Raw genomic sequence first — 14,455 nt, 5'->3', positions numbered from 1 at the left:
GTGAGATTCACATTTTTAGAGACAATTTGGGCATGTCTAATTACTTCCTTACACCTAGATCAAATATTTTTGGCAAAAACAGTATAGACATGATGTTGTGTTTCTTTCAGTGCAACATATCAGGAGACAAAAAGTTGGTTTGCACCATTTTGGTAATGTTGTTATTTGACCACTTGGTTAGGATTGGTTTACTTAGTTTTGGACCCAAGTGTACCTCAACAGGGCTCAACAAAGCACTCACAAAAATGTTTAAATCCAGCATCTACTTCAATTGTTTTCATTTCTCAGAGTACTTCTTTCTTCTACCATCCTGATAGAAGTGAAAGATGTAACTCACTGAACTTTAACCACCAATACTGAATATCTCCTAAGTGACAGGAAGCAATCTTATATTCTGATTTTGCTTAAAGAAAGCATGTGATGTTCTTTCCAAAGGCCAAGACATGAAAGAGATTCAACTGACAAAATACAACTCAGCTGAATAATGTCACATAATCAGGACAAAATGTTACTAGTCATGAAAAAAAAATCATAGGGGCGCCTGGGTAGCTCAGTCAGTTAAATGTCCAACTTCAGCTCAGGTCATGATCTCATGGTTTGTGGGTTTGAGACTGGTGTCAGGCTCTGTGCTGACAGCTCAGAGCCTGAAGCCTGCTTCGCATTCTGTCTCCCTCCCTCTCTGCCCCTCCCCTGCTCACACTCTTTCTCTCAAAAATAAACATTAAAAAATTTTTTTAAAAAGAAAAAAAAAAAGAAAAAAATCATAGAATGCAAATTAGCTCCTCAAACTTAACATCCCCTAAGCCCCCTGAACATCTGTGTAGCACTTTAATGTGCTTTTACACATAACACCTACATTTGATCTCGATAGTGTTCTCGTAAAATAGATATAATGATCATCCATTTTTAAAAGATTTTTAAATTTTAAAAAAATGTTTATTTTTATTTTTGAGAGAGAGTAAGCAGGGGAGGGGCAGAGAGAGAAGGGGACAGAGGATCCAAAGCAGGCTCTGTGTTGACAGCAGAGAGAGCAATGAGGGGCTTGAACTCGCAAACCACGAGATCATGAAGTTGGACGTTCAACCAACTGGGCCACCCAGGTGGTGACCACTTCTGAGGCTCAGAAGATTAAGGGACTTGCCTAGTTTTGAACTACCTCCACTATGCCATTCAAACTCCTGCACATACCAGATTCTATATTTACTTTCACTTAAACTCACTGTCAGATAAATTACTAAAATATCTTTTATTAGCTAGGAAACATTTCTAAGATTAAATGATTTAAAGGGAATTGAAACAAACAGTATTTCATGTCTGTTCTAAAGGGGGTGACTGTGATGCAAGAACATAAAAGCAGTATTCTGAATAAGAGGCAACATCAAGCGTAAGTGATGACCATTTACCAACCCAGTGTACCGATTCTCTCAGAGCTTGTTAACCAACAAGAGAGATCGCCTGCCTCCATCCTGAATCGGATGAGCCATCAGTAAAATTCAATTTTAGAAGCACTGTCTACAGTAACTGAGGACTAGTCAGCAAGGCCAGAATGACAAAAGTCCCAACGGAAAGGTTTAGAATAGAGGTCTACGATAAGCCACAATTCTGGTGTTGACACTTTCTCTCCAAGGAATAGGATCTCCTCAATCATTATCCCAAGTCAGCAGTGGTGACCTTCCAATGCACTAAAAGTACTGTGGAGATTCAGGATAATCCCTACCCTGATAAGAACAATAAAAAGATTTGTATAGCACATAATAATTCACAAAGCACTTCTGTATATATGCTATCTCATTTAATTGTCCTAAGACTGCAAAGAAGGCAGAGCACATATTGTCAGCTGTAACTGAAGAAAGCAAAATTTTGAGGTTAAATGACAGTTACACAGCTAGCAAGTGATATGGATAGGACCAGGATTCATTTCTTCAGACTCCACGGCCACGACTGTTTTCACTGCAACTCAATGCTAAAGACAGGACAGTGTGTGAATTTCCTTAATGGAATAAGGGCCTGTCAAATATCTCACCTTTGAATCCACTGGCTGTGCTATGTGTCCTAGTGTGACTTGAGCAAAAGAGTAAAAATTACCACTGATCTTGTCCATGAACATTACAGGGTCCAGAAGAACATAGTATCTTCAGAAAACAAACTTACAATTTTATGCTTCCATTTCACCACAAGTAGGCTAAAGCAGTGATCACTCCAAACACTGTCTCAAAGACCACAGATTAGAAATCACTGCCTGTCTTCCTCTGACACCAGAGACCAATTCTATCTCACCTGTCAACCCACCTGGCCTTCCTTGTCATCCTTTACCACCTAAATTCTCATCTCTAGAATGCTGTTTATCTCTTGATCTGACCCAATTCCCTACCCTTTCTCTCCTCAAACCCTTGCACTGCCCAGGAACTTCCTGTTTGTGGTCAGGAAGTTCCCCAAATATCCACACAACTCTGAACGGAAACTCCCTTAGCTCTCTGCCCTTTTGGCTGATCCCTTAAAACATGCTTTTCCTCGATTTCCCTCTCAGTTTATCACCACATATTCCATTTACATTAGGGTGAAGGGAGAACTAAAGCTATTTTCCTTGCTCTTCACTGCCATTTCCAGACCATTCTCTTCACTCTTACAAACTAACGCTTTTCTGAGGCTCACACCATCTTGCAACACGCCCTCTTCTTCCTCTTTACTGTCATCTCTTGATAATCTGGTCTGATCCTCATTCATTAATCTTCACTACTCCAAGGGTTTGAAATCCACATGGACTCGATCAAAACCTCAATTCTCCCTTTTACTCCATTTAATCCGCCATTTGCATTATTATACCTTGAATCTTGTCATCATTAGAAACAGAACTACTGACTAAATATCTCATTCTTCAAAGAGAAGTTCTTATCCTTCAAGCTTTTCTTACACCTGGTGCACCCATTTCAAGTTTTCTAACCTAAGACCTCCATTCTTGACCCCATCATTCTCTCCTTTTTCATCAGCACCCCTTCCTCTCCTCATACTCCTACTTGTCCAGCCCATATTTCGGAGTTCACCTTTACTGTAATTAGTGTGTCAAGATCTGCAACTCCTTGTCCCCCTGCCTCGTTGCCACGTCTATTAAAACCTCAAACCTGGGGCGCCTGGGTGGCTCAGTTGGTTAAGCTTCTGACTTCAGCTCAGGTCATGATCTCACAGTTCATGGGTTCGAGCCCTGCGTTGGGCTCTGTGCTGACAGCTCAGAGCCTGGAGCCTGCTTCGGATTCTGTGTCTCCCTCGCTCTTTGCCCCTCTCATCCTCATGCTCTGTCTCTGTCTCTCAATAATAAATAAATGTTAAAAAAAAATTCTAAAACAAACAAACAAAACCCCTCAAACCTGTATAAACCTATGAACCTACTTCATTAGCCTTCCTTGTGCTCATCCCAAGCATACAGTTAGGTATGTTGTTTTCTTTTCTTTTTAAATTTATTATTATTTTTTGATGTTTATTTACTTAAAAAAAATTTTTTTAACATTTATTTTTGAGAGAGAGAAAGACAGAGCATGAACGGGGGAGGGTCAGAGAGAGGGAGACACAGAATCTGAAACAGGCTCCAGGCTCTGAGCTGTCAGCACAGAGCCCGACGCAGGGCTCGAACTCACGGACCACGAGATCACGACCTGAGCCAAAGTCGGACGCTTAACTGACTGAGCCACCCAGGCACCCCTTGATGTTTATTTTTGAGAGAGAGACAGCACACGAGCGGGGAAGGGGTAGAGAGAGGGAAACACAGAATCTGAAGCAGGGTCCAGGCTCCATGCTATCGGCACAGAGCCCGACATGGGGCTTGAACCCATGAACTATGAGATCATGACCTGAACTAAAGTCAATGCTTAACTGACTGAACCACCTGTGTGTCCCAGGTATGCTGTTTTCAATTTATATTCATGACCTCCAACTTCAAACAGGCATTCAACATTGCTCAGCACATCTACTGTTTTCCTCCACTAAGTGTGCACCCCCTATCCTCACCAAGATGTCTATTCCTCACCAGGCCTACTTCTCTCTCTTGCAACTTCCTAATCTTCCATCCATTCTCACTACCAGCTAATAATCTTGCCTCATTAAATCTCCCTCATTAGAGTTCCCTCATCTTTCCATCTCAAAAATCAATAAAACTTCCTGCAGCTGCACCCATCTTCTTCTATCCAGTTGGAATTATTCCATGTCCTCAACTACCCAGGAAGGTTCCTTGTAATGGTCCAACTTGCTTCTGATTTTAAGTCTTGAAGCTGTCAGCTTCCTACTCTCCACCAGCAAATTTAGCTGTATCCACACTCATCTTTTCTCCATATGCTACACTCAAAGTCTTTTTATCTAATCCTTAAATCCAGGCTCTGGATTCTATCTCAATCTGGTTCCCTGGGCTCTACTCTATCAGTTACTACCACCTCATATCTCTCACTCAATCTCTCACTACCTTTCTCCCTTTCTCTCCTCAGTCTCCTTCAAGGCTTTTTTTTTTTTTTTCCCCCATTTAAAAAATAGCCTTTATTTAGCAGAAAAAATGCACGGAGTCACAAGTGTTGCTGGCATCTGGGATACATGGCTCTCTGCTGTTTTTTGGTAAATTTCTTTCTACCTTTTCCCCCCATAAACTCTATATACTAACCCTAAATGCTGCATATTTTCTGAGAACATTCAAAACCATTCATTCATTCCACAAGTATTTCCTGCCACCCACTACATTTCATGTATATGTTCCACGTAGGTGCTGGGAATTCAGCAATGAGACATTTGGCTTGAGCCAGGCAATCATCATTAAGACAGATATGGTGAGTTACCTAACCAGCTCTGTTTTCTCCATTTCCATTCCTCCGTCCTAACAGAAGCTATCTCTTCCCCATGTAACCATATACCTTACAGAAAGCTGATACCATCTCCAAGCGTAGTCCCAATTATTCCCCACCTCTAAGCTTTATTGAGATATAACTGACAAATAAAGATTATACATGTTTAAGATATATAATTTGATGTTTCAATATTAGTATGTACTGTGAAATGATTACCATAACCAAGTTAATTAACATCCCTATCTCACATAGTTACCATTTTCTCTCCTATTTAGCAAATCTCAAGTGTACAACAGGATATTGCTAACTATAGTCACCACGCTGTACAACAGATCCCAGAACTTATCCACCTTGCATAACGGAAAGTTTGTATCCTTTGTCCTTCAAGTCTTTCTGAAACCAAAAAAAAAAAAAGGTTTTCCTTTGACCTCAGGCTTTCTTTGCATTCTCCTCCCAGAGCTGTTCATACTCAGCCCTTCCTCAACTCCCGTTCATTCCTGATCTGTGCAGGCCAGCTTCTGCTCACTTAACTAAACTGGCAATGTAATGAGGTCTGCAAAGGTCTCACTGACAATTCAATGGATAGTTTTCAGCAATATGTTAACCAACTGCTCCGCATTGCTTTGCAATGATGACTACAGTTCTCATCCCCTTTTAATTTCCTAAATTGCCTCTGATGAAAGTATCAATAAGCAGTGAAAGGCTGGAAGGCAGGAAGCAGAAGGAAGAAAGTAAAAAAAGAGACAAGAATAATCTGCTGGCCTGTGAAGAATCAAATGCTAACTGAAATAATCAGGCTTATGTGTGTGAGTACAGTCCATAAATCATCATCAAACCTCATTTTATAGACGAAGAAACTTAGGTTGAAATTTCTATGCAACCTATAGTAGAAGTTCTAAGACCAGATATTCTGGCCATTTATGCTATAAAGAAAAAGCTGATACTATCTTTCCAACTTGCCCTACCTTTGCTTAAATAACAAATGAATTCTACTTATCATGTTCCTGTCTTCACTATGTGTGAAGACATATACATATACATGCAACTGCCTACTGCCATCCAGAGTAGAAGGGAGTAGAATGAACACTCAAAATCTAGGGTCAGCAAGTGCTAAATGCAAAGCATCTTTCTTTAAATTATATTAAAACAGGAATTCACGGAGTATTTGAAATACTCTATGTGCTACAAATGACAAGGTGAACTATTTATTTATGTATATGACTTAAACATTTTTATCTGAAGGGCAAGCATTCTAAACATGAGGCCTGGTAACCAGACGTAACTAAGACCACCCCTGCACTACTGGTTCTTTCAGATTTTTCTTTACAGCAGCATTAGGAAGCAGCCTGGTATATACATGACATAACCTTGCTCTGTATTTCAGAAAGTATAACTTTTGTTTTAAACAATGATTTCCAGTGATATGGGTAAATGATTTACCCTTAGCTTTCTTTTTTTATTGACTCAGTAATCATCCCAGCAGTTAACCCAATGCACAGGGACGTTTTAAGGGAATTTTGAGGGATTTTTGAGAGTCCTGGGCTCCTCATGAGACAGGTTACTCTGGGCAACCCTACAAATTTCTGGCATTAGACTCAAACAGGCAGTTAGACAGCAGAAGGCTACTCAAGCAAGCAGAAAGAAAAAAGGTCTACATTGTGTATGTTATTTCAAACAAAGATACTCAGATAAATGCAAAGAATAGTCCAGTTTTTAAGAAAAGAAAACAGTAAAGTAACTCAAAGAAAAGGAGCTAGATATTAGAAAATAACCTTAAGTAAGAGGAAGAGGTTGTTGAGACAGCTTAGCAGAGACAAAAGGCACTGCAGAACAGAGTCATCCATATTCCCACACTGTAAGATAAGGCAGATAAAAAGCCAATTAAACTATGTACAGATTAAAAAAAAATAATGTAGGGAAGATAACTTTGCTGGCTTGTCTGTCCATCAATGACAAATTACTTGGTTTTCTTTAAATTATTTTCTACAAAATATATGCTTGTGTAAAATGTATTATCAACATTATTTGCCTAAAATTTCCCCTCCTTAACTGAAGCCAGCGTGGTCTCTTTTCTTTATAATATTCACTCTATAGTTGGTGTACTATTACTTTGAATAAGTCAGCAAAAGTCACATGAAGAGGTGGATGGCTGCCTGAAAAACTATGGAATACTTTAGGCTCCGAAAACTTTACATTCTGTTAGCAAAGAAATCGCTGAGACTATTCCCAAATTCGAACGCTGGCCCATCAGCATTCTAAAAACCTAGAAGGTTTTTACCTTTTAATACAGCTTTCATAGCTATGGCTTCATTATATCGCTAACACTGCAAAGAATGGTAAGCATACAGTAGGTACTCTGGGCATCTGCTCTGCCACTACGGCAAATAATGAATCGTGAACTTACTTTTCATGCAAAGTTCAGAGTGCCAGGTTATGCTTTGGATTTCACTGATTATTGCATTACTTCACAAAGGTTAATTAAATCATAACAAAGAAACAAAAAAAAAATCTAGTGTGTTATAAAAGCCTCTATCACCAGAATTAGTTTCAGTTTTCCATATCCACCATCTTAGAATTTTGCCTAAGATCATGTTGGCTGAGATCAGTTTTCTAATACTGATAAAGGCAACTATCCTTAAAAATGTATAGATAGCAATAAAAATAGTCAAGAACTGGAAACTATGATAAATGATAGGTTTCACTACATAACAGTATTTATAATATCTACAGAGAACATTAAAAGCAATCTTGTAATCTGGTATCGCTCAAATTATAAGATAAATTATGGAAATACACTACATATAACAATAATAGCTTTAGTTACTTATTCCACTAAATCAAAAGAGGAAGGTAAGAAGGCAGTAACTACAAATGAATATAACAGAAAATAAATACCTTTAATTGATTGTTAAATGAATCCATTTCAGATAGCTTAGATGCAGTTTCTTTTTCAAGAGCATCTAATTGTTCTTTAAGTCTTTGGCATAATTCTTCCTTTTCCAATGATTTTTTATGAAGCAAACCAATCCCTAAATCTGAAATATAAACATCAGGTAGTTTACATTTGGTAAAATTTCTTATGTCGCTATTGGTAAGTGACTTATACTGTCACAATGTATCTAAGCCAAACCCTTATGCTGTATACCTTAAATTTATGCAGTGGTGTATACCAATTACTTCTCAGTAACACTGGATAAAAAAAGACATAAAATTTCTCCATGGTAGTCTACATTATGGCTGTTTCACAATTTATATAACTATTCCCTTTTGATTGGCATTATGTTGTTTCTAATTTTCTACTATCTACATAAAAATGCTGCAATAACTATCCTTACACATGCATTTTAAAGCACTTGTGAAAGTATTTTATATGGCTAAGAGGTGAAAGAATTGCCATGTAAAAGCACTTGAACACTTTAAATTTGAGAGAAACTGCCAAACTATACTTGCACAAAGGGGCACCAACACAAAATGACACCCAAGTACCTGCTTCTGCATACCCTCATCAATAATGGATAGTCCCAATCTTTTTTCATTTTCTCTAACTGGCAAAAAAATGAAACCTCACTGTTATTTTAATTTGTATTTTCTTGGTAACAATTAAAATCAAATCAACACCTGTTTATAGGCTTATTGGCCACTCTCTTGAATTGCCTCACCTCATCCACTGCCTTTTTTCTTCCCATTGGGCTGTCTTAATTTGTGATTTGCAGAAGCTCCAAATTCTTGTTGTACTGTATGTATTTCAAATGTTTTACTATTTATGATGTCTTTCATCATGAAAAAGCTCACTTTTATGTCATCAAATCTGTAAATATTTTGCTTCATAGCTCTAGGTATTATTTGAAGAAACTTTCCTGACACCAAGATCATACAAATGTTTTGTTTTTGTAACATATTTTCTAGAGTCACTTTTTATATTTACCCTCTTATTTTACCTAGAATTTATTTCTGCACATACAGTGAGGTAAAGAGCCGCCCCCCTCTTTCGGATAGGCAAGTGCCCCAGACCACTAACTGAAGTGATGGTGATTACTGACAGCCCGTGCTTTCCCCACTGGTGTTAAATGTCAACTTTATCGTATCCTAAACAATCAGATACATACAGACCTGTTTTTAGACCCTCTATTCAGTTCCATTATTCTATGTCTTCTTTCTGATCAATAATATACTACTTTAGGGACTAGAGCTTTCCTAACTTATGTTTTGATACCGGGTAGAGCTAATGTCTTCCCCGCATCAATGTTACTCTTTTTCAAGTCTTGCCTAATCCTGCATATTTCTCTTCTGGGTTAATCTGTGAATTATCTTGCCAGGTTTCAATTAAACCTCAATGGAACTGAATGTATGGACAAAGTAGTAGAAAACTGACATTTTACAACACTGAGCTAGATCATTCAGGAATATAACACGCACATACTTATCCAGGAATCTTTTATATCAGTAAAATTTTACAGCTGTACATTTCTTTATTCATAATAATGAGAATGCTAATGTAAATGAGATTTGTTCATAACACTTTCTAATTAAATACTTTTGATACAGTGTAAAGTTACTGATTTTTATAGGCTCACTTTTTATCCAGACACCTTGCTAAGTTCTCTTATCATTCTCTAGTGCTTTTCCAACAAATATTTTATCATTAAATTACACATCTGCTATGTACAAGGCCCTGCACTATGTGCAATAGCAGGTAAAAAAGAAGGATAAGTAAGGCATGGGTCCTATCCTCAAGTAGTTCAGAATCTAGTTGAGTTCGGAGACAAGCAATGTGGAAAAAATAAGTTAGTATACATTCCTAGTACTCTTCAAAACGAGCATCAATAGTAACAGATGTTTTAATACTGAATTTGAATATATCATATCTATGAACACCTTGTTAGGCAACTGAAAATCAAGACAGACAATGTGGTGGCACAGTGGGCTTTAGACTTAGACAAGAATTTGAGAACCATTACTCCACCATCTTGGGCTACTTAATCTTTCTGAGCCTCAGTTTTGCTAAGCTGCACAAAGGGAGTAACAATAACTACTTCACGGGGCTGTTGCAAAGATTAAGAGAAATAACGCATGAAAATTGCCTAGCATGGTGCTGGGCCTATGGTTGGTAATCTTAAATGGCAACAGAGATGGAGATAGGAATCTAAGGGATACAGGGTACTTTGCAAATTCCAAACAAACGCTTCCTATTTTAACTGGATAACTATAAAAAAATTTTTTTTAATGTTTATTTATTTTTGAGACAATGTGAGAGACAGAGTGTGAGCAGGGGAAGGGCACACAGAGGGAGACACAGAATCTGAAGCGGGCTCCAGGCTCTGAGCTGTCAGCACAGAGCCCGATGCGGGGCTTGAACTCACGAACCGTGAGATCATGACCTGAGCCAATGTCGGACACTTAACCGACTGAGCCACTCAGGCACCCCTGAACTGGATAACTATAATAACAGCTGAACTGGATCACATTCTACAGAGAAAGAGTAGCTCTACCAGGTCCCCAATAAGATATATTCCACATTCCATTCACAATCCAAATACTAAAACAATGAGAGTTGATGCTATCCTTTCTGTGACTGTACAGATCAGGAGGGCTGGCTCACCTTGCCCCTGGAATGCCTGTGGAGGGGTGAGGTGGGGATTGATATATTCTGAGCAGCCAAGAAAATACTTATGTGTAAGAAGACAGTCTGAGAAGAGACATGGAGAGACTATTTCAGTGGAAGGTGGGGGACATAGTAGGAAGAGTTCACAACAGTAAAATTCTCTATTCCTGGTGTTTCTTCCATGCAAAGGGCCCTTCACTAAGACAACATTCTCAGCTTCTTTCCACTCCTTCAGTCATGGCTGAGCTCAAGATAAGGACTTGGGCATACACAGCCTAGACCCTTCCAGTCCTTTGTGTTTTCTTTTTTTAATGTTTATTTACTTTTGGCAGGGGGAAGACAGAGGGGGACAGAGGATCTGAAGCAGGCTCTGTGGCTCGAACTCATGAACTGTGAGATCATGAACTGAGCCAAAACCAAGAGTCAAACGCTTAACCGACTGAGCCATCCAGATGCCCGCACCCTTGTATTCTTGAGACTGAACTGCCCACAGGAAGCTTGTTCTACTTGGTTTTACAGGTGTATCTGTCCCACTCACAAATAAGCCAGGCTGTCCAATATCAGCTTTACCAAAAATGAGGTGGTATTTTGGTCTCTCATACGTCTTGCTCTTTTGCCTCACTTGGGCAAAGTGAGGCACTTGGGCAAAGATGAGGGATGCTATTTATTGGACTTCTTAAAGAGTCAAAAGTATAATAATCCTGGAATGGAAAGGCTGACAGATACTCAAAGGGAGACATTTAGAATACTTCGGTTAGTTCTAACACGGTACTTGCAGATTTACTTTTCTTTAATAAACCTTTCTTCTGCTATGTTGTTATTGGCATGCTATCTGACATAGAGGTCTTTTCTTCAATATTCTGGTTGAGACTTGGATCAAGAAAAATGTTACTTCCCCACAAATTATCTTGGAATATTTTGTTTCAAAAATGTCAGAGGGCCAAGTTGGTAAAATTCTTTCTATGAATTCTTTCTATGAATCTGTTAAGGCCATCATTGCTGTAGACTATCACCCAGAATCTCACAGCTTTGCTCCCATGGCAAAATCTCCTCCTGAATAGTTCTTTACAATGAGGGTAGGATTTTGCCGGAATGCACATACAGTCTTGGGTTAGAGCCAAACCCAGATCTTATTTTAGTCTAACATTTGATATTTATTTGAAACATATAAATAAAATGTTATCAAGATAGGAAGGCATACCACAATGATTACTTATTTCATTTTTATTTACTTTTTATTGGTAAAAATGCTCTAACATCTGTGATATTTTTTTCACATAATTTTGAAAATTTTAACTGTTCAAAAAATGTTATTTATAACAGAATAATGCTATTTTCACAAGAGTATGACTGGCACCTTCACGCAGAGAAGAATGGAAGAGGCAAAACAAACCTTAGAGACTTACCAGGTGTGTTACCAAGCTGCATGTTCTTAATTCTTTCATTTAATAATTGCTTCTCCGGTACCAAATAGATAAGTTTATTTTGATAATCCTTATAAAAAGAAAAAGTAGTGCCTGGTTAAAACTCTGTCACGTTGTGTGAAAATTTTTTGGAAACTTAAAAACATGACTTAGTCACTCTTAAAACTTAGTATAGGAATAATACGTAGCTGTAAAATACTGCTTATACTTTATGAATAAACTAGAATGGAATTATGTGTGACTTAAAATACAAGTATTTAAACATGAATTCCCATTTATGAACGACTGGCTGGAAAGAAAAGGGGGTGAGGAATGGGGTGTGTCTGAAAGTCTTACAGTTTTCAGCATACTGATGGATGACAGCAGGTACAAGCTAAGAGGTGCCTTTGGTATCTGCACTGAATGGTATCTGTAAGCAGGTCACGGCACCCCAGAATAAATATCAAAGAGAAACTGATAACTCAGGAATAACTAGGGAAGCAGGTTTAAATTAGACAGGAAATGTTATGTGGCCTGTCTGTACCTGCTGTGACACAGGAAGAAGACTCTGTTAATTAACTGCTAGTCCATACAGAAACAGTAATTTTGGTAAGAGGACTCTAAAGATTCAGAATGCTTCCAGAGTCCCCATAATAACTGAACTAGACCCTACTGCACAAGTAAAGAAGAGATTACCAGGTCCCTGAGGGACACACACATTTAACACTCTCACCACAACTCTGAAAAGAAAAATGTTAGGTCAAAATTTCCTAAAGAGTACCAACAATCTTAGTTTAACGTGTAGGTATATCTACACATTTATTAAAGACTTAAAACTCAAAGTGATAAACATCCATTTATGTACAAATATTAAGTAGAATTTAACCAGAGGTCTAGTAGAGTTTTCGGGGGCATGTGAGCTTCTTGATATAATATACAAGATGGTATATACTTATATCCTTCTAGAAATGAAGTCTATCAGAGACTCAGAAAGGTTCATCACCCTTAAAGCGAAAACTATTCTATCAGGAAGAATTATTAATGACTGCTCATATTTATGGACAATTCAGCAGCAAAGGACTAACCTGAAGTTCTTGTTGGAGTTGCTTGATTTCCATAATTTCCAGGTCACACTGTTTATCTAGAACTTCCAGCTCAGTCTTTTGAGTTTGTTTTCGGAGTCGGACATCTTGAAGTCTGCCTGAGATCTGCTGGTGTTTGCCATTCTATAGGAAGAGCATATAAATACACAGCAACATAAGATGCTAATAGGAAATGTTCCTGTCAGGAGAATCATATCCTGATTTAAACTTCTAAATGTCATTTATCATTTATACTCAGTCTAGATAAATGTCTACAACTAAATGGGGAATGCCTGCCTGGATGGCTCAGTCAGTAGAGCATGCAACTCTTGATCTCAGGGTCGTAAGTTTGAGGGTGACTTTGGGCGTGGAGCCTACCAAAAAAAAACCCCAAAAAACCCTACAAAAACAAAGTAAGTCGAATGTGTTCTAGAGTTGTATCTGTTAACTACAAAGTTGTTAGCAGAAAACATACCATTCTCAGAGCATAAGAAGGGCCCATATGTTAAGATGAGCAAGCACAAACAGAACACACTGAATTTTTTCTGAATTCAGGATTTAGGCATTAATTTATATTAAAATAGAGACAATTTCAAAGAATAATGAGAAATAAACATCTACATGTGACTTTTAGCATTACCTTCTCTGCACTTCCATTTCTACCCTCCACACTGCCATCTAATTTCCTCCAATTAAACAGGGTCCAACAGGGCCTTTTGGGTCACAATTTTCTTCTCCCATACCAAATATTCCTTTTCTCTTCTTCTGAGAAGTATGGGGGAAAAAAGCAACAACAGCAGAGATTCTCAATGGAGGCTAGAGAGAAGGGTGAGGTGTTATGGGCTGAAGTGTATCCCTCCAAAAAGTTATGTTGAAGTCCTAATCTCCAGGACCTCAAAATGTGATTGTATTTGGAGACAGGGTCTTTAAAGAGATCATAAGGTTAAATGAGGTCATATATAAATGGGCCCTAAAATAATCTGACTTATGAGGCTAGAAAATGTGGACACAAAACAGACACCAGAGATGCGCAGGCAGAGGAAAGGCCATGTGAGGGCACAGCAAGAAGGCAGCCATCTTCAAGCGAAGGAGAAAGGTCTCAGAAGTAACCAAACCTGCTGACATCTTGATCTTGGACTTCTGCTTCCAGAACTGTGAGAAAATTAATTTGTGCTGTTTAAGCCACCCAGTCTACGGTATTTGTTATGGCAGCCCTAGCAAACTAATACAGTAAAGGGAGGAGGAGAAATAAGGCTTAAAAATCACTCATAAAGTTTTTACTGGAAAGTATGCTTCATATTTGAGAAATACACGCTAAAAGGAATAGGAATGGGTTGTGTCTACCCTGGATTTCATGTTACTTATCTTCAGCATGTGTAAGTATAGGCTCTGGGCCTTCCAGACTCTGAACATTAATCTATGCTACTTCTTGGTATGTAATCCAAGTTCTTGGGGGGAAAAAAACCATCAATCTTAGGATTCTCTCCCACTATATACTAAAAAAAAATTTTTTTTAATATTTATTTTTGACAGAGAGAAACACAGGGT

General features: G+C 38.2%; 1 protein-coding gene across 17 annotated transcripts in view; it reads right to left on the bottom strand.

Moving 5' to 3' along the window:
- ITSN2 (intersectin 2) overlaps window positions 1–14,455 on the bottom strand; it is a 148,033-nt gene that overhangs the window by 74,081 nt on the left and 59,497 nt on the right. For 14 of the 17 annotated variants that reach the window (XM_045054867.1, XM_045054868.1, XM_023252050.2 and 11 more), the window contains 4 exons: window positions 12,911–13,051; window positions 11,829–11,916; window positions 7,716–7,855; window positions 6,593–6,673 (listed from right to left, as the gene is read on the bottom strand). In XM_045054867.1, coding sequence (XP_044910802.1) covers window positions 6,593–6,673; window positions 7,716–7,855; window positions 11,829–11,916; window positions 12,911–13,051 — 450 coding nt within the window. The remainder of the gene's footprint in view (window positions 1–6,592; window positions 6,674–7,715; window positions 7,856–11,828; window positions 11,917–12,910; window positions 13,052–14,455) is intronic. The other 3 variants (XM_023252054.2, XM_023252059.2, XM_019827837.3) reach the window with 1 other exon arrangement.

Source organism: Felis catus, chromosome A3 (assembly GCF_018350175.1).
Source record: "Felis catus isolate Fca126 chromosome A3, F.catus_Fca126_mat1.0, whole genome shotgun sequence".
Lineage (NCBI taxonomy): Eukaryota > Metazoa > Chordata > Mammalia > Carnivora > Felidae > Felis > Felis catus.
This window is presented reverse-complemented; position numbering and strand designations above follow the sequence as displayed.